At 40.8% G+C, this 19843-nt stretch overlaps 1 protein-coding gene across 3 annotated transcripts in view; it reads right to left on the minus strand.

The window, feature by feature from the left end:
* Positions 1-19754, minus strand: part of NREP (neuronal regeneration related protein) — a 38026-nt gene extending 18272 nt beyond the window's left edge. The window contains exons 1-3 of one of the 3 annotated variants that reach the window (XM_049872137.1): positions 19549-19754; positions 19109-19146; positions 17736-17799 (exon numbers count right to left, since the gene is read on the minus strand). In XM_049872137.1, coding sequence (XP_049728094.1) covers positions 17736-17738 — 3 coding nt within the window. In that variant the 5' untranslated portion in view covers positions 17739-17799; positions 19109-19146; positions 19549-19754. The other 2 variants (XM_049872123.1, XM_049872129.1) reach the window with 2 other exon arrangements.
* Between the last annotated feature and the right edge of the window lie 89 nt (positions 19755-19843).

The following is a 19843-nucleotide window of genomic DNA, read 5'->3' on the forward strand; positions in this document are numbered from 1 at the left end:
GGGTAGCAGGTGTCCAACTTGCATAATTAACTCTCTGAGCAGCAAAGGGGTATATTTCACAATCTCTCTGCCAAGTGAACAGTGTGTCTCTGCATGTGTACATGTCCTACTCTGCCTAATTGGCCAGTGGGTTGTGAAACCTAGTCCTGTAATACAAGGGGAACTTATGTGAGTATATATGCACTTCCTTTCTGCAAATACTCTTTGAAGTGGTGCTAGTAAGAAGCTTCCTCAAAAGCCACACTGCTCCCAGGTGTTGCTGGTCATGTGAGAGAGCAGAATGTAAAGTGAAACCATAAATGAGTTACAAGGATCATTTTCTCTCAACAGCATTACATCAAAGCCTAGATGGTGCCAAAAGATGATGCACTGAGCTTGTCTCTCTAGAGACCCAGTCTTAGAGATCAGTCTAATCCTGCGGTTGCTGCTTAGAGATGAAGCACACACTGAGGGAAATGCATCTCAACTAGGAGACCAAAGGATAAAGACACGGAACATTTGGGCTGTTCAGACAATGTATGTAACCTCCACACATCCTGGAAAGCAGAATCAGTGTTAGTTAATGTCCAAGTTGGTAAACATTCTGGTTTGGAAACTAAATGAAACATGCGGTGACCTAATTTAAACACACACACAAACTCAGACACACACTGACAGGTGTTGGCCCTTATTAGTAATGAGGAATTACAGAGAAAGCATCACAAGCACCTATTCCATAAGGCCTGCATTTCCGTACCTGACTACTGCACTCAACAGCTAGAAATGCGCTCCGGCTGGAAAGGAAAGGACAGCCTTTGTGGTTCTACCGTATTACAACACCTGCTGACACTCTTAGAGTTTCCGTGGCAGGACAAGTCGTTAAGATGTAGACATGGTGGTGGGGGAGACAACTGTGGTTCTACAAGGAAGAGGCTGAGAGCTCACAGATCGGTTCTGCCCACTGGCATTAGCTTTGCTTTAGGTGTATGTGCCCAATGTGGACACAGAAAAGATCCACGGTTCATTAATATCACGCAGGAGATGATGACTTTCTCCATCACTACATGTCAGGCAGGCAGGAGATTTGTAATTCCTCACTCTGTGAGTGGGGGGTGTACGAACCACCTGTGTGGACACTAACAGTGGAATCGTCTCAATTCACTCAGCTCATTGTGAAGCCATCTTGAGAGGCTGGTGGTGAGTAAGTGGGAACTTGACAGCTGTGGAATTTTATTTCTAGACTTAAACGAGGCAGAGAAAGGAAAAGGAAATCTCGCTGGCAAAAAAATGAAAGTGTTTACGTGCAAAATTAATCGTCTGCACAAAGAGCTTTCACAGTTACTCTGTTCTACAATATAATACTCGGCTTGTTTGGCCGTTGAGTCTTTAAAATTTGATTTCTAAGAATAAGAGCAAAGACTTTGGAGGGAAGCAACAAACCAAGTCAGTAGCAAACCACAAAAGGTTAACATTATCTGACTTTTCTTTTTACCGCTATTTAAAACCGGTCATTGTGCAAGTTTTTGGGGCTTTTACAGTGGATGGTTCAAGGCAAGGCGCAGCAGCAGCTGCCTAACTGTAGCGCCACGAACGCCATGGCCAGCTGCAAACACTTGTGTTGCGCAAACTCCTCCTCTCAACCCAGCCTCATTCCTCTCCAATAGGAACGTGCTTAGTACAAAGCAATCCACCTAAAGACTCCATAAATCCAAAAAAGGGAGTCACTGATCGAGGAATTCTCAGATTTCTGCCAAGTCATCCTCCCCTGGGCTGGAGGTCAGCCTGGTACAGTAATCAGAGCCAATTTGTGCACTGGACTCAAGGAATTAAGTTCAGCACTTCAGATCTTGACTTTTAATGGGTGATTTTTCTTTTCAGCAGTGAAGACAAAACAAAGTACAAACCTGCTGATAAGAACCCAATTAAACCAGCAGAAAAAGTGCAAGAATAAAGCCTGGAAACAAATTTCATAAGGAATATCTAAGAAGAGACTTTCCAAACAAAGGGGAAAAAAATAAAGCAGCTTTTTAAAACTCTGGTTTGAGATTATGCAGTTTGTGAATGAACAATGAAAGTAAAGGCTGCAATACAAGATATTTGCTCTTTTCAGCAAGAAAAAAAACACTGGCCTTTGTTATACAAAAAAGCCCCTCAGGCATTTAAGCACAGCATAAGCTTTTCCTTGCCCCACTGACCTCCACAAATATGTTAATCAAAATCTCTTACCTCCCTGGAATGGAATCAGAGTAAATATTTACATAGCACATCTGAGTTCTAAGTCTGGACCACCTAATTCTATTATATAAACTGTTTTTCATTTGTAATCAAGAAATTAGAAATAAACACTACATTTTCCTATGTTTCTCCTATTTTAAGATAAAGGAAAGAAGGGAGGGAGGAAGGAAAGGGAGAAAGAAAACTTGAACACTAACGCTATCCTATGCCCAGCACCAAATGGCAATTGTGAATTTCTGAAACTGTATTGTTTGCCACAAAGAACAGTAATGCTGTTGATCTGCTTTCCAATACTAGACATCTGGAGGTGCAGGGCTTTTTCCAACAACATTCCAAGATTAACAGAAAACATCTAGACTCGCTTTTATTAGCTGGGTTGCATAATTTCAGGCATGCTGGATTTCACCCTCAGATAACTAAATCTGATTTCTAATCACCAAGAATGCTATTTTTTTCTTTTTCCTGGGCTATCCATTAAAGTTGTATGAAAAGTTTTCATCACCAACATGGAAAAATAACTGCTCAAAAATCAGAGGATTTCTTTTATTAAAATCCTCAGTCAAAGCTCGGTGAGGTAAGTATTTATCTAGACATGTGGAGGTGGGGTTTTTCTTGGTCTGGGTGGATGATGAGATAGCCAGTTGCTTTTGAGGAGTTTTCTGACTTTTCATAACATTCCTCTTGTTGACATGTACAAGGCTGAGATCTCCAAAAAGCCTGCATTTTCTCCCAAAATGCTCATTCCAAAAGAAACTATTCATTCTTTCCATCAATGCAACCACTTCTGCTGGCAGCTGCAAACCCCTCGGCATTTAGCAAAAGCCATTTCACAGCTCAATGCTTGTCTTGCACCATCCTGGTCATTTAAACACTGATATCTCTTCAACAGCAAACAGCATTATAACACACCACTAAATTGAGGGAGGGGGTGGTTTCTATTTGGGGAGGATATAATTAAAATTGGTTTAAATCAGAGGCTACCTCATTATGAGACTTTTGATTTAAAAAATAAAAGTGAAAAATATAGACATGCTCTAAGTGCTCAGGCCAAAAAGAGGCCACTAAGAAGCTTCCAGAGGGCAGTGGTGCTTCAGTAGCAGGATTCTCGCCTTCCATGCAGGAGACCATGGTGCTCATAAGGAACCTGTACATAGATCAAGAGGCAGTTGTTCAGACAGAACAAGGGGATACTGAGTGGTTTAAAGTCAGGAAAGGTGTATGTCAGGGTTGTATCCTTTCACCATACCTATTCATATCTGTATGCTTAGCAAATAATCCGAGAAGCTGGACAATATGAATGCGGCATCAGGATTGGAGGAAGACTCATTAACAACCTGCGTTATGCAAGTGACACATCCTTGCTTGCTGAAAGTGAAGAGACTTGAAGCACTTACTGATGAAGATCAAAGACCATAGCCTTCAGTATGCATTACGCCTCAACATAAAGGAAACAAATACCCTCACAACTGGACCAATAAGCTGCATCATGACAAACGGAGAAAAGATTGAAGTTGTCAAGGACTTCATTTTACTTAGATCCACAATCAACACCCATGGAAGCAGCAGTCAAGAAATCAAAAGATGCATTGCACTGGGCAATCTGCTGCAAAGGCCCTCTTTAAAGTGTTGAAAAGCAAAAATGTCACCTTGAAGACTTAAGGTGCGCCTGACCCAAGCCATGGTATTTTCAATCACATCATGTGCATGTGCAAGCTGGACAGTGAATAAGGAAGACTGAAGAAGAACTGACGCCTTGGAATTGTGGTGTTGCTGAAGAATATTGAATATACCATGGACTGCCAAAAGAACGAACAAATCTGTGTTGGAAGAAGTACAACCAGAATGTTCCTTTGAAGCAAGGATGGACATATTGTCAGGAGGGATCAGTCCCTGGAGAAAGACATCATGCTTGGTAAAATACAGGGTCAGGGGAAAAGAGGAAGACCCTCAACGAGATGGACTGACACAGTGGCTGCCACAATGGGCTCAAGCATAACAAAGATTGTAATGATGGCGCAAGACCGGGCAGTGTTTCGTTCTGTGGTACATAGGGTCGCTATGAGTCGGAACCAATTTGATGGCACCTAGTTAAAAAAAAAAAATTGTTTAACAACAACGTTCCGGAGACCAGGGATCCAAGCCAAAGCACCTCGAGCACAGCCACCAGTTGTCTGTCAGTGGAGGCTTGTGTGTTGCTGTGGTGTTGAGAAAGCTTCAGTGGAGCTTCCAGACTAAAACAAACTAAGAAGAAAGGCTTGGCAATCTACTTCCGAAAATCAGCCAATGAAAACTGTTAAGGAGCACAGTTCTTCTCTGACACACGAGGTCACCATGAGTCAGGGCTGATTCAATAGCAACTGGTTTATGTTGTAGTTAGTTGTTGTTGAGTTGACCGCAACTCACAGAGGCCCCACGTGTGCAGAGTAGAACTGTTCCATAGGGTTTTCAAGGCCGTGGCCTTTTGAAAACAGATTGCCAGGTCTGTCTTCTGAGACACCTCTGAGGAGGTTTGAACAACGAACCTTTTAGTTAGTAGTTCAGGGTGTAACCATTTACACTCTCTCTCTCTCTATATGGTCACTATAATTATGAATTTTAAATTTTTGTTATATGCATATTTGTACATATATATGTTTTCTCAGTGTATTCATTTAATTCTCATAGTTTTGTTGCCAGAATGAAATGAATGAGTCAGGCACATAGTTAAGTGGATCTGTCTTTGCTATCATTATTATCATCCTCACACCTGAGTGAGAGCAGTCAGGGGACCTGCCCAAGGTCACATAATCAAAAAATGGGGGAACCAGGACTCAAACCCAGCCTCTCTGTCCATAAGGTAAGACACAGCCTCTGAATATGGATTGCTATTTCCCTAGAGCCACTGGAGTACTGCCATGAAGCCCCCTGACCACTGGAGCCTGTTTTCAGTGACCTTAAGTAGCTCTTGAGCATCTTCTCTTAGTGCTCTTGTGATGACACTTAGATGGATTTCTGACACCTACTGTCAAGAGTAATTTTCCCAAAGATATTTGTTGTCCTGCTGCCAGTATTTCCAGTAAATAGCTGCCCTTCAAAAATAACTTACAAAAAAAAAAAAATCAGTGTAGTTTGAGGACACAGAAGGGCTTGCTCCTCAATGTCTGTGTGTTGTCACAGTCATTGAGGAAAGACTGGTCTTAGGGCAGCAAGTTGCCTTGGTTGCATTAGGACTTTGGGCTCATTTAACCCAAACAACACTGGTAATCATGGTTTTATCTTATTCCAGTTTTCCCTGGAAGGAAATGTTCAGCACAATACAAATATCTAGCAATCACTGCAGCTAATTACAAAGGGCATTTGCTGAGAAACCAAATGGTTTTAATATGACCCCCAGATGAACTCTCCAACAACTCCTTCTGAGATGGCTTATCCACGGACAGCCTAATTCAGAATCTCTTTCATCACATGCATTTGAAATCATGGTCACTGTTATTCTGCTTTTTAAAATTTTAATCAATTTAAAACTGCTTAGTTAAAAGAAAATCAAAATTTTATCTTTATCAATGATCTGCAGATACACAAACCACACGCTGCATAAAACTATAAAACGATCCTAACTGAAGAAGAAAACAAACACTTACTGGACCAGAGAGGCAGAGTATAAATACTAAGAATGGTAATTCAGGAAGAAAAATAAATTTAATCTGAGTCCATTTGGAAATTTTTCACTAATGCATTAAAAAAGCAGACAGTTCTGAAGGCAGAAAAATAGGAAGATGGAGACAGGATAACTAGCCAATTGTTAGTATAATCATGAAGGTACAAAATAGCAAGTATAACAGTATTTGACCCTGAGACTATACGTTAAGTACCGTATTCAATCAGTGAAAGATGTGATGCCCTCTGGCTTTGTGTAACCAATATGGCATAGGAACCGCTGATCAATTTAGTAAAAAAAAAAAAAAAATCCCATTAATTATCATATGAATTATTTCTATGGTGCCAAAGAACAAATTTAATTGTGACAGTGTAGATGGTCGAGTCCCATATAAGAAAATCAAAGTTTAAAAAGCAATCCTCAGGAAAATAAAAGGGAAAAAGAATAGGCTTAATGACGATTAAATAAAAAGATATAGAAACTTGGCTCCCAGACCTTGATAACAACATCAGAACAATTTAAGATTCTATTATCAAGGAGTAAGCAAAATATTAAAGGTCCAGGGGCATTTCATGATGTATCATTAGATCCAAGCCTCCACAGAGCAGCAGGAAATGGAGACTCCACCATGATTCAGAGCACCAGGCTTTAGGCAGAGTCAAATCCAGGTAATTAAGAACTAGAAGTATGAACATGAGGAGGACTCAGGGAAGACAGAGGCATAATTTTTGATCCTGTATTAACTGAACTGGTTGGGTATGTAATCTCAATTACCCAGTCAATCAAGAAATATTTATGAAGTACTTATATACACCACAGAGCACAATTCTACTTTGATACACGCGGGGTTGCCATGAGTCAGGGTCCACTCATCAGCAACTGGTAAGTAAGTGGGTAACTTTTGTGAAGTACCAAATATTTGGGAGAAAACTTTAAATCCTATAGAGTGAATACCTTATCAAAGAGCAAGTCCCATTAGTTTGGGCTAAAAGTGGCAAAGTAGCAAAAAAAACAAAAACAACACATTTTTCAAATAGGTTTTTAAAGCTAAGCCCCCCAAACCCTAAGAAGTGTCCTCAGGAAAGAGGTAGGCCAATTAATACGATTCATCTTTGAAAATTCTACTTCTCTTAACCATCCAGCAACTTGGAAGTCCCACACAGAGAACAGCCTTTGAGACCATTGTGGTCCCAGTAAGCCTTTTGAGTAACTTTCACTACAATGACTTAATGAAGAGCATCCAACAGTACTTTCTGGATGAAGCACTTAGTAATACACCCCTACTTGTGATGTTTTTAAGTATCCTAGTCAATAAGTTTTATCCATCTAATTACTGACTATAGTTTTTCCTTGACAGTTCTGAATGTTGGTGGTCAAAGAAGCCATATCTCCTAAGTTCTACTCTTTCCTGTCCAAGAATAGTTTTATCCAAAAAAGTGTCCTCAAAATGCCTCGACCCATTTTAAACAAAACAACTCTTTGTGGATTTCTCCCTGTTCAGCCACTGAACAGCAGTACTTTTCCCTGCTGGAACTGTACCAACCACAATTCAGCCAAGAAGGTTGTTACCTGCCCCAGTAATCAAAGGACAGTGGGTGCGATGGTGATCTGGAGTAGAGAAGGGAGCAGAGCAAGGGCTGGTCAAGCCCACCAAAATTTCTGTGCACATTATGAATTTCCCTCTTGTTTTACTCATTGGTATGAGTCTTTGGTTCAGCATTTTTATTGGCAACAACTCTTCAGCTATCCTCCTTTTCCTTTCCAATCGATGACTCTCGCTCCCAATTTCCAATTAAAAGGGGCAAACAGACCTTCCTTTCATTAGCCATTCTCTGATGCATCTTTTACTTCTTTTTGAACGCAAGTTGTATTTTACCTTATGAAAGTAAGGATGAACACTGATCCAAGCAAGTCTAAAACCAAGGGTAAAAAATATATCCATCCAGATAATCATAATATTTTTAAGGCAAAAAGTCTATACTGGAAACCATTCTAAGGTAGTAAGAGGCAATAATTCTATTTTAAAAGATTTCATTACCTTATGAGACCAAAGCAGATATCCTGAGAAACAAAACTCTGCTTCCTGCTGGAAAAACACCATTAATAAACTAGTGCATAATGGTGTTCCACAGCCACCGTTCTGGATGAGCTGTGTGACTCTGCCCTAAAAGGAGATTCCCCTTTCAACACCATATCAAACTAACTTCCCGGCCTCTATCAGGTCATCTTCTGCCTAAAGAAGAAGAAAGACGGTACTCCACAATTTAGTTCTTTCTTTCTGTAGCAGGCTTAGATTTCACTCAATGCTCCCCTCTCACCTCCCTAACACTGAGCCTTAAAAAAACATCCAGTGAGAGTGGCTTTTCAGCAGTAAGTTCATGTTTGTGTAGTCATCTCATTTCCTGGACTACAATTTTTTAATTCACACTGTCTCAACTATGCAAAGTCTCAGGCTGTTGTTGTTAGGTGCCATCGAGTCAGCTGCAACTCATAGCGACCCCATGTACCACAGAACGAAACACTGCCCAGTCCTGAGCCATCCTTACAATCGTTGTTATGCTTGAGCCTAGTGTTTCAGCCACTATGTAGATCCATCTCACTGAGGGTCTTCCCCTTTTCCCCTGACCCTGTACTTTACCAAGCATGATGTCCTTCTCCAGGGACTGATCCCTCCTGACAACATATCCAAAATATGTAAGATGCAGTCTTGCCATCCTTGCTTCTAAGGAGCATTCTGGTTATGCTTCTTCCAACACAGATTTGTTCGTTCTTTTGGCAGTTCACGATACATTCAATATTCTTCGGCAACACCACAATTCAAAGGCATCAATTCTTCTTTGGTCTTCCTTATTCACTGTCCAGCTTCCACATGTATATGATGTGATTGAAAATACCATGGCTTGGGTCAGGCGCACCTTAGTCTTCAAGGTGACATCTTGGCTTTTCAACACTTTAAAGAGGTCCTTTACAGCAAATTTGCCCGATGCAATGCATCTTTTGATTTCTTGACTGCTTGCTTTCACAGGTGTTGATTGTGGATCCAAGTAAAATGAAATCCTTGACAACTTCAATCTTTTCTCCGTTTATCATGATGGGCTTATTGGTCCAGTTGTGAGGATTTTTGTTTTATGTTGAGGAGTAATCCATAGTGAAGGCTGTGGTCTTTGATTTTCATTAGTAAGTGCTTCAAGTCCTCTTCACTTTCAGCAAGCAAGGTTGTGTCATCTGCATAACACAGGTTGTTAATGAGTCTTCCTCCAATCACCATGTCCCATTCTTCTTCGTATAGTCCAGCTTCTCAGATTATTTGCTCAGCATACTGACTGAATAGGTATGGTGAAAGAATACAACCCTGACGCACACCTTTCCTGACTTTAAACCATTCGGTATCCCCTTGTTCTGTCTGAACAACTGCCTCTTGATCTATGTACAGGTTCCTCAAGAGCACAATTAACTGTTCTGGAATTCCCATTCTTCGCAATGTTATCCATAATTTGTTATGACCCACACAGTCGAATGCCTTTGCATAGCCAATAAAACACAGGTAAACATCCTTCTGGTATTCTCTGCTTTCAGCCAGGATCCATCTGACATCAGCAATGATATCCCTGGTTCCATGTCCTCTTCTGAATTTGGCCTGAATTTCTGGCAGTTCCCTGTCGATACACTGCTGCAGCTGTTTTTGAATGATCTTCAGCAAAACTTTGCTTGCGTGTGTTAATGATATTGTTCGATAATTTCCACATTCGGTTGGATCACCTTTCTTAGGGATAGGCTGTTACTAGTTGCAAATCCCAAGGCGGGCAACGTGGTTCTGCCCAGAAATGTAAGACCTCTGTGAATCCATGATCACTGACTCACTCCTTTACTCCACAGACATTTACTGACCCCTGAGGATGTGCCAGATTCCCGGTTAGGTATCGGTGCAGAGATCAGAGGTTCATAGGTGTGGCACATGCTCTAAGGTCTCATTAGAGTCTATCAATGAAGGTTTGGGTTTCCTTTCACTTTGTAAAAAGAGAACCCTAAATGCCTCACTAGCTGGTCGAGGGTCCCCTCTCAACGATAAAAATTTTCCACATCTGCATTCATCATCCTAATAAAGGAAAAGTAAAAAATGAGGTATCGTAGTCTCAACTGTTACCAAGAAAAGAGGGATGATGTTCAGTTACTAGTGTGTCCATGTCCCTGCTTCAAATTTACGATCCTGGAGGGTAGAAAAACATGCAGAATAAGCCAGCTACACATAGAATGTTAGAGGTGTGTTTACAGGGGAGCAGGAGATTGATAAAGGAATTGTCATTTAAATCCAGTCTTGAAGAAGGGTTGTACTTTGTCAGGAGGTATATTCCTTCTAGGACTGAGTAAGAAAAGCACAGAAGGGAATCCTAGGGCATGTTTAGAATAAGTGGTCTGGTCCGTCTAAGAAGATATATTCCATTATGGCTCAAAATAAAGGATTAATTCACATAGTTTCTGGCATGACTGCCAAGCCACAGAAATTAAAGTTATGGAGATCTAAAAGTTAACAGCTGAAAAAAATTAAAAGTACGGGGTAGGAGAAAGCATAAAGAATTCAAGAAGCAACGCTTACGTATGCCAATGTCACTCTTACTGAAAGCTTTAGGAATAAAGCCCAAACTCATTCGATGCGGCTAAAAGAACTGAATCATTTCATGCTGAAAATCTTGTAGCTGATACAGTGTATGGTAGAATTCTGTGCTGGTAAGGAGCCCTGGTGGTGCAGTGATTAAAGCGCTTGGCTGCCAACCAACCAAAAGGTCGGCGGTTCAAGCCCACCACCTGCTCTGTGGGAGAAAAATATGGCAGTCTGCTTCTGTAAAGATTTACAGTCTTGGAAACCCTATGGGGCAGTTCTACTCTGTCCTATATAGTCATTGTGAATTACAACTGACTCAATGACAGTGGGTTTGTTTGGATGGTATTCAGAATACATTCCAGAAAAATTCCTCTCTGACTTGGCTTTCCCCAACTTTTGTGTACCATGTGATGACAATCCCTTTAGATGATCACCAGACTACTAGTTAACAGCCTGTAGGCTTCACAGTGTAAACAATTTTACGATGATGATGTTAGTGTTGGCGTTAATTCTGAATACATATGTCTGGCTAATCAGGAAGAAGTGGAGACAGAGGCAGCTGGGCACCTGTGGCTGCAACTGACTAGCACAGGGCTACTCAACTCGATGGCACTGGGTTTGGGTGGTAGGACACCCAGTTAGCCGCATACTGGGGAGGCATGGTGTCTCCTTTTGGGTAACCTGCTTAACAGCAACCTACACTCTCTGGCCAAGCAGGCACTGCAGAACCTGCTGGGATTTGCAGATCGAAGTACTGCCACTTTCTCGGGGCAAGAGGATGGAGCAAGCTCCCCTTCTCCTTCCAGATCTTTCTAGCTAGGGATCTCCCTTTTCTCCACCACCCTGCCCAAGCCCAAGAGGAGTAAGAGGCAGCAATAAAGGAAGTTGAACATTGAAAAAGAAAGTGTGTGAATGGCTGTGTGTGTTCTTTTCTGTCAGGCACAATCAAAAGGCAAAGAACCTGAGACAGGTTGGTAACCTGAGTGACAGCCCCGGGCCATCTCTAAGATGCCTGCTCAGTGGCTTCCTATTGCTTAGTACCTCAAGTCCTTAACTTCTAGGTCCAGTTTTTGAGGTCTGTCACTTCATAGAACAGAGGACCTAAACAGGGAGGATGATCTCCCCACAGTACTAAAAATGTATTATGCTCACTTTTGCAAGCATACTTTTTAAAATATATTTCCTTTATCTGGAATACTCTTCTCCCTCATCTAAACCTACCCAAATCCTGTAGTCTTAATTCTTCCTTCACTCAATATTTACTAAGGACTGACGTTAAGCACTAGGGACAAAAACCTTAATAAGGCCAACTACCTGCTCTCACGAAGAAGTCCATTTCTGGGTTTCAAATTTTGTGCCAACTCCAGTCTATTGTTAATAGCTTCCTAGAATACCCTACTGAGGATTCTGAAATCATATCCAGGCTGAGTGATAATAATGAATGTCACAGTTGATTAGCACTGTCCGCTGCAACTGAAGGAGTAGTTAGTGGTGGCACTCACGCTGTACATCTGCATACACCTCGGGCTCTAGCTTAATTCCTACCTCCCAGGCCCTAATCCTCAACCGTATCACTCTTTTGAATCATACCATGTAGCGCTAGATTATGTCTTACATTGTTCCTTAGCATAGTCTTCCTTCCACAACTAAGATATAAATCCGCTGAGGGCAGAGGCCAAGTATATACCTTCAACGATGCAAAGAAACAAGCACAAATAAAATGCTTAAAAAAAAAAAAAAAAAAACTTGTTGCTCAACTCACATGAGAATCAATGCATAATCCTACTGCTAACTCTTCTCACACTCTTCGGTATTTTCAGGTATGTCACCCTTGTATTCTTGGAATCATTATCATATTGAGAACCAGGTTATACTGGAAATAAGTGAGGGCCTTGAAGTGTCACTACTGGGAGCAGAGCTCCTCCTATAATCAGGCACAGGGTTTTTATGGCTGTAGGAAAATCTGCTGCCGGCTTTGAGTACCAGAGCTGGATCCAACCTAGAGAGCTAGCATCTCACCATGCTGCTCAGAGTGTGGTTATGAAAGCCAGTGAAGACGTGCAATCAAAAGCCACTCTTTTTTGGCAAGTGGGCATACTATGACTTAACCACAATTTTTTTTCTCCTATTAATGAATAACAGAAAATAATTTTCTGTTAAAAGTAAAATTACATTCACTTCAGCTTCCTTGCACTTTAGAAAGAGAAGCTAAGGATTCAAATTACTTCTAGTTCACCAAAACCAAACATGATTAAATCATTAAGAATGAACAGAAAAATGTTCAACTTTATAGATATTAGCATGCATAGACCAAATGTTTACTGAGCTTCTAACATACATTTCAGTACTCTACTAAGCACTGTATATGCAGTCTGGAGTCCCAGTGGTACAGTGATTAAATGATACAGCTACTAAAAGTCAGCAGTTCCAATCTACCAGCCGCTCCTTGGAAGCCCTATAGGACAGTTCTACTCTGTCCTATAGGGTCACTATGTGTCAGAATCGACTCAATAGCAATGAGGTTTTTTTGGTATATGGAGTTTATAAACCCTTTGGCGCCTATAACTTAGTTGGACAAGGAAAAAAACAGATGATCCAACTTATAATGCTTGAGAGTATAATATACTGCTAAACCAGGTTGATACCATGTCATTGCTACTAACAACTGACTTGATATTTAGCATTTAGTTGGGAACCATGGAACTGCTTAAGTCCCAAACCACTAGGGCCACTACTGATACTTGTCATGCACTAAACCAAAAAACCAAACCAAACCTGTTGCTGTCAAGTCGATTCCAATTCATAGCGACCCTGTGGGAAGGAACTGAACTGCCCCATAGAGTTTCCAAGGAGCGCTCAGGGGATTCAAACTCCTGGCCTTCTGGTTAGCAACCACAGCATTTAACCACTATGCCACCAGAGTTTCCTGTCATACACCAGCAGACCAATTTTAGGATCACTGCTATTTCTCAAACGACCAAGATGAGAAATTGTTGAAGTTTGTCCCTAGGTACAAAGTATGTCTAGAAATATCCATTTCAGATAAACTTAGACCCAATAAATGATATTTTTAGTGGTCATCATTTCTACAGATGAGGGCTGAGGTTTGTGATTTATCTGTTTTCCAGTTCAAAGCAGAACAGCTTACAATTATATCTTGATCAACCATGATGACATATCCTAAGCACATCCAATACATTTTCCCCTGGTATGTTTAAGTTGGATTTGCTGGTAGGATTACTTAGCCCTAGTCTTTTCCTGTATAATACAAGAATTACACACAGAATTCAGGCATTCGTCATACTATCACGTCACTCCAGCAACATTTACCGAGATCAATCAGATAAAATCAAGTTTGTTTGTTTTTTGAAAGCACAATTATTCAGATTATCTCAACCCTCCATTTCACTTTGGCTAAGGATATGGCCTTAAGGACTTTCCATCCGGGAATGGCACTAAGAGAAAAATGAAGGACCAAGGAAGCATTTCACTCCAAGGCTCCCTAGGTCAATTCAATGCATCTGAATGCCAGTTCAGGTCTCTGACCAGGTAGATGAATATTTACATGTATAAAACTCATAATCTGGGGTTATTCATTTAGCTTACCACAGGGGCCTTCATATTTTAGAAGTTATTTGCCTTAGGGTTTAAAATAAAGTGAATTCTTTTAGCATAGTTACAATGATCTGATTTACACACACCTTTTTAAGAACTGTCTCAGTGGGGTAAAATGAAACACGTTCTAGAATGATACTGTGTGCAGCTGTTTTATTCTTATCTGAACTATCTATGTAGCTCAAGAGGAAGTTGGACTGAAGATAAACCCTGACAGATCATCTCTACTGCCCTAATTCCCCAAACAATTCCCAATTCTCCCCCTCACTGTCTGCTGGAAGGCCTGGTGAAAGAGAAGACAGGACCTTCTAAAATTACCCTCCTAGGTACCCTTCTACATCTCCACAATTAAGAGTCACTGAACGACTTGTAAATTTATATTCCAAAACCCAAAACCACAAGCTACCAAGAGGACCTCATCCCTCCCCAATACTTGTCTTTTTTCTTTAAACAAGGAAACCTTATGTTAATAGAGAGATTATTGAAAGAGTCTCCTTGTAAGCTCATGAATGCCACTTCACAGACTGTACAGAAAGCAGGGCTCTATGAGCGGTACAATGGAGTCAACTCATCTTTTTGAAAAGCTCAGCATCAGCCTCAGCGAGAACTTAAATTGTTCCAGTTCCTAGGTCTCTGTTAAAATATAATGAGCCCGTGCTTATGCCACTATGAGTCCACTGCACAAACATACTCGGAGGCAAGTTTTCTGTCCAGGGGATAGTCATATTAAAAATCAGGACTAACCTTGACACTGGATTAAATAATTTATTTTTTCAAACAATTCAATAGGATCATCTGCTTATTCTGAAATACGTTCTTCTCACTGACACACCTGAAGCAAGTACATTTAAAATAAAATACCTAAGTAAATACCAAGGACATATATATATTCCAAGAAATTAAAATTTAGCAAAAACCAAATATAAATTAAAGAAATGCTGAAGCACCCTGCAGATTTACAATAGCCTGCTAATTGCAAAAAAAAAAAAAAAAGGCACGTTTACTAGAAACAAAAGGCTGAGGAACGAGTTATCGAAGAGAATATTCTGGTCAGCTAAGATATAGTACATTATATTCAAAATTAAACTTTTTAACAGTACCCATGAGTGGCACAACCCCAGGTGCCACAACGTACAGTATGATGTATGTAAATGGTACCCTCTGGAGTCGTGCTCAAAGGGTGCCATACACAGAGTACAATGTCATTGGTGCCTCCTGTATTCTACAAGGTGGTTGTACATGTTCGTAACGTAGAAGGCATGCCACCATTCTGGAGCGTCTCCAGATTATTGCTGTGAAACATGAATTATAATTTTATAATATTTAAAAAGTCTAGAGATGGGATCACTGTTTTGAATTCTGGAGTCGAATGGTTAATTTCTCACATTTGAATTAGCTGATTATAAATTTGTATTTGGAATAAGCCATTTACTAAGCTGCCAGCAGGCTAAATATACTGAAATTGGATCCTCTTTAATTTTTTAAATTATATAAGTAAAATATACAGTTAATAGAAAACGTATGCTTATATACTTTCTAGAGGTAGCTGAACGTTAAACTATTGCTTCCTTAGCAACAGTTTCTACCATATGTGGGCCAGGTTTTTACTCTAAGTAAACCAGTTACAGAGATTGGTAAAGAAATTTCAGTTTTAATTAAACACAGACTATAACTTCATTTTGTGCAAGAGGAGATTCAAAACACCTCTAATACCAGTTTTTTAAAAAACATAATTGAAACTTTTTTTTTCCCCCTACATTGATATATGCCAAGGCCTTTAAGTGCCCAGTCCCCCCGGAATAAGAGAATTGCTAGAAAGTTACTTGGAATCACCCATAGACAGTAACTGTCGGTGGTTTCATTTCAGGCAATGGGCTTGTGCCAAAAGGGACTGACATCTTGATGAAAGGATCACCAAAAAGTTGCGAGAATTTTTTCATGAGTAAAAAGCCTTCCAAGAGCAACAAATTGTGACTTCCTATTCTGCCACCATACATATTGGGTTGGATTCTGCCACCGTACATAAACGACAACTCTAAGAAATTAACATGTAATAATAATTTGCATTTGCTTTTCTGCATTCAAATGGTTCCAACTTTCATGCTCTGTTTTGGCACACGTGCTTGCCTTCTACAGAGCTCTATCTACTCACTACTACAGAAACACATTATTTACTCTTTGCACTTGATCTGTAGGGCTATTTTTTCAGGGCCAGTGGTCACATTTATGTTTCACTAAATTGGTCATTTGATATATTATGATATATGTGAACCTTCACGGTCTATCTATGGTGACAGAGAGTGGGTGAGGTTCTAGGATAAACTAGAAAACAAGGCGATGTGGCCAACCACAGCAAAAAATAATGAAATAAACAAAAATACTTTGCAGCAGTCCATTTTATTACCATCCTATTACTCTACGACAATGGCTAATAAGGAATTTAATATGAACTTAAGAACTTCTGCATAAAACCCATTGATTAATTTTATGTTCACCCCTCTTGCCCTTCTACCTCAAGTTAATTTGATCATTATCAAACTAAATCCACGCAAGGACTTATTTTATTTGGTACTTTGACACCCACCTGTTGAAATGATAGGTGAGGTACACACACACACAAAAAGCTTACTTGTTAATAAAATTCAAACTGAGCTCATCTAATTGCCTCTGATTCATTTTTCTCCTTGGAAGCTCAGACTTGGGTGGCTCTCAAAGAAAACATCAAGCGTATCAGATTCAATTTTGATTCATTAAATTCCACCCTCGTTTTAAAGAAAGAAAAAAAAACCTAAATTTGGAAATCACACATTCTAAACGGCACAGAGGTGTGTTTTAAAGAGTACAAACATCTGCAGTAGGACATACTGTACTTGACTGAAAAGTTTTATGACATTTCTATTTTTTTTTAGTTAAACCTTATTTTCAAAGAGAAAATCTTTTATAGAAAATTAATATAGTTATTTAGCTGTTTTCAACATGTTTTCCATCTATTTCTTTATTTAATCCATTTATTCAAACACTAAACTGCCTTCTATGTGGATCCTAATCCTTGTCAGAAATGGATTTTCATTTACAGGTTAACATACCTGATCTAAAACTGAACAGATCTCACATAAATGAAGTTATAATCAGAAAAAGTTAACACTAATTATATTTAAAACACAATGCACAGGACATATTAATATGAAATCCATGCATTTCACATATATTGCTCTTAAGGACAGCATACACTGTATAGCTGTTTGATTTGTTTCACACAGGCTCCTAATTTTTGGGTAAGTTTTGGTTCTGCCTATACCTAATATAAGACACACTGCTTTGTTTGAGCCCTGAGAACTGTCACCCCTTCCCTGAATGTCACAACACAACACTCTTCTTAAAGAAGAGAATGGTTTTTCTGTTGAGTTAAATAAATCTTCACTTCTGAAAGAGGAATTTCAGTTTTCTATTCAAAGTGATTGAAAATCCAAAGGTCTAATTCACCACATCCAGTTCACATAAATTGCTGTACTGCAAAAACCCCACATGCTGGAGATAGAAGCTTTCAAAGGTCAGAAGGGGTAGGAACAATGAAGGGTTGAGGAGGGTTGAAGGTGGGTGGTTGCTATTTATAAGCAATAAAGATTGATAAGAAGCTACTGAGAATGTCCTCTGATGACCAATTCTTACCATTTTGAGAATCTTAACAGTCCAGGGCTTGCACCCTCCCTCTCTTCAGTCCAGGGAGACCAACCTGCAAAATACGTTTAAATACAGTAGACAAATAGCCTCACCACATGTCAGCAAATGAAAAATGCCTCTTGAGAGGTTACAGACAAATAACCATTTTCTGTGGTTAAGGTAAGTTACATGCAAATTATTGCAACCACTGGGGCTTCTGAAAGAGCTTTCCAAGCAGTCTTTAGGCTTAAACAGGGGACAAAGGAATCCCTAGTACCTGGCTTTGCAGAGTCCTGGGCTATTCTTAGTGTTTGGTTCATTTTTAAATTACACAAGTTCAATAGGTTTAGCAACTTAAAAGTAGAATCAAGTGATAAAAATAGATTGTTTTCTGGCTGCTCTTTGTTCCCAGACATACTACTGGCAGTATATTTGCAATCAAGACAGCAGAACAGGAATCAGCCTTCCACCGTGTAGTGTAATGCCTCAGAGTGGATATTTTTGGAAATGGCACTGCATTACATAACCTTCCGTGCTTAAAAAAAAAAAAAACACACAAAAAAAAACTGCACGAGGGGAAAAAAAAGTCAGGAATATATACCATTATGCCCTTCTCCCCAAACCAAATAAACATTAATGTACACGCTGCAGTGATTTCGCTCTCAAACTTCAAGTCATCAGAACAGAGTTCTTTTGTTAGCGTTAAGTTAGGACAAAAATTAAGATGAATGGAGAAACTAAAACTTCTCGAAAAGGGTAGCTTAAGCTCCCAGAGTATTCCTATGATATTACAGACACATATAAAAGCAAATCTGGTTGTTATCACGAAGAAAAAACCAGTCATTTATTTTTAAGTGACCCCCCCCTCCCCTGCAAAGTTTAACTGCTTTAAAAGAAAATGCAGAAAAAAAGTGTTGCAAGATCGAATGCCTGAAAAGACCCTCGGAAGCAGCGTTGAAAGAGTAATTATGAGAACGGGCACGGATTCATTTTACAAAATAAAAGGAGAGGGGTCGGGGGACCTTGCATGAACCAAAGTGCATTTTTAATGCAAGGAGGCAAAACAGTGCCTAACAATGCTTTATAAGCAAGAGCAAAAATTAACCACACCAACAAGCAAAAAACCCCACCCCTTCCTTAAAGAATTCAATTCTCCCTCTTAACTTGTGCATTTTAGGAAAAACCCAAGTTAAATTCCAGTCTTAATGCAGCAGGACCAAAATGCCAGAATTTCTCCAAGGTACACGCTTCAGCTCTTTACAATTTAGCGAAGAAGCATGAACTCTGCAGGGTTGAAGGGTCCAACTAAGAGCAACGGCAAGGAATCGACACAAAAGAGAAAGCAGCGCTCTCAGCCGGGGATGGGAATGGAAGATACTTACAGACAAAAGCCCCGCTCCCTGTTCACTCTCTCTCCTCTCTACCTGAAACACAAATGTGGATGAAAAAGGGCATCATGCTAGAAAGACAGCTGGGGGATGGGGGAGGGCGAGGGGGAGGGGAAAGGGGTGGAGGAAGAGGAGATAGGAGGGGGAAGGGAAACAAAACCCAAACCGGCTTTACTTCCAAGAAGTGCAGCCTTGGAAAAAGGAGGGGAAGGTCTCCCTGCCTCGCGCTCTCGCCTAGTGTGTGTGTCTGTGTGTGTGTGTCTGTCTGTCTGTCTCTCTCTCTCTTTCTCTAAGACTGTCCCTCTTCTCTCTCCCTTTCTCTCTCTCTCTCGCTGCTTCTAGTGAACAATGAGCTAATTCTGATGGGGCTGGCGCGGCGCCAGCGCCCCAGCCTCGCTGCCACTGTGCTGCCGCCGCGGAGCCAGACTGCTTACTCGGCAGGAATCCGCGGCTCAGGGCCCCGTCGGCGATCCGCCAAGGCGCGCGCGCGCACCGGCACCCCGCACCCTGCACCCCGGGCGCCCCGCTCCCGGCACCGCCCCGCTCCCAGCGCCGCCCCGACTGCGCCGCGCGGGGACCCTGGGGGGACAAAGCCGACCAGCAGGTCGGTGCGCCGTCCCGGCCCCGCCCCGGGAGCACGGCGCGCACACACCCGGTCCCTGCCTCTCCCGCCCCCAGCGGACTTCTCCGCCTCGACGTGCGGTTGCGTTTCAGACAAATAAGGAGGCG

This window comes from Elephas maximus, chromosome 2 (assembly GCF_024166365.1).
Source record: "Elephas maximus indicus isolate mEleMax1 chromosome 2, mEleMax1 primary haplotype, whole genome shotgun sequence".
NCBI lineage: Eukaryota > Metazoa > Chordata > Mammalia > Proboscidea > Elephantidae > Elephas > Elephas maximus.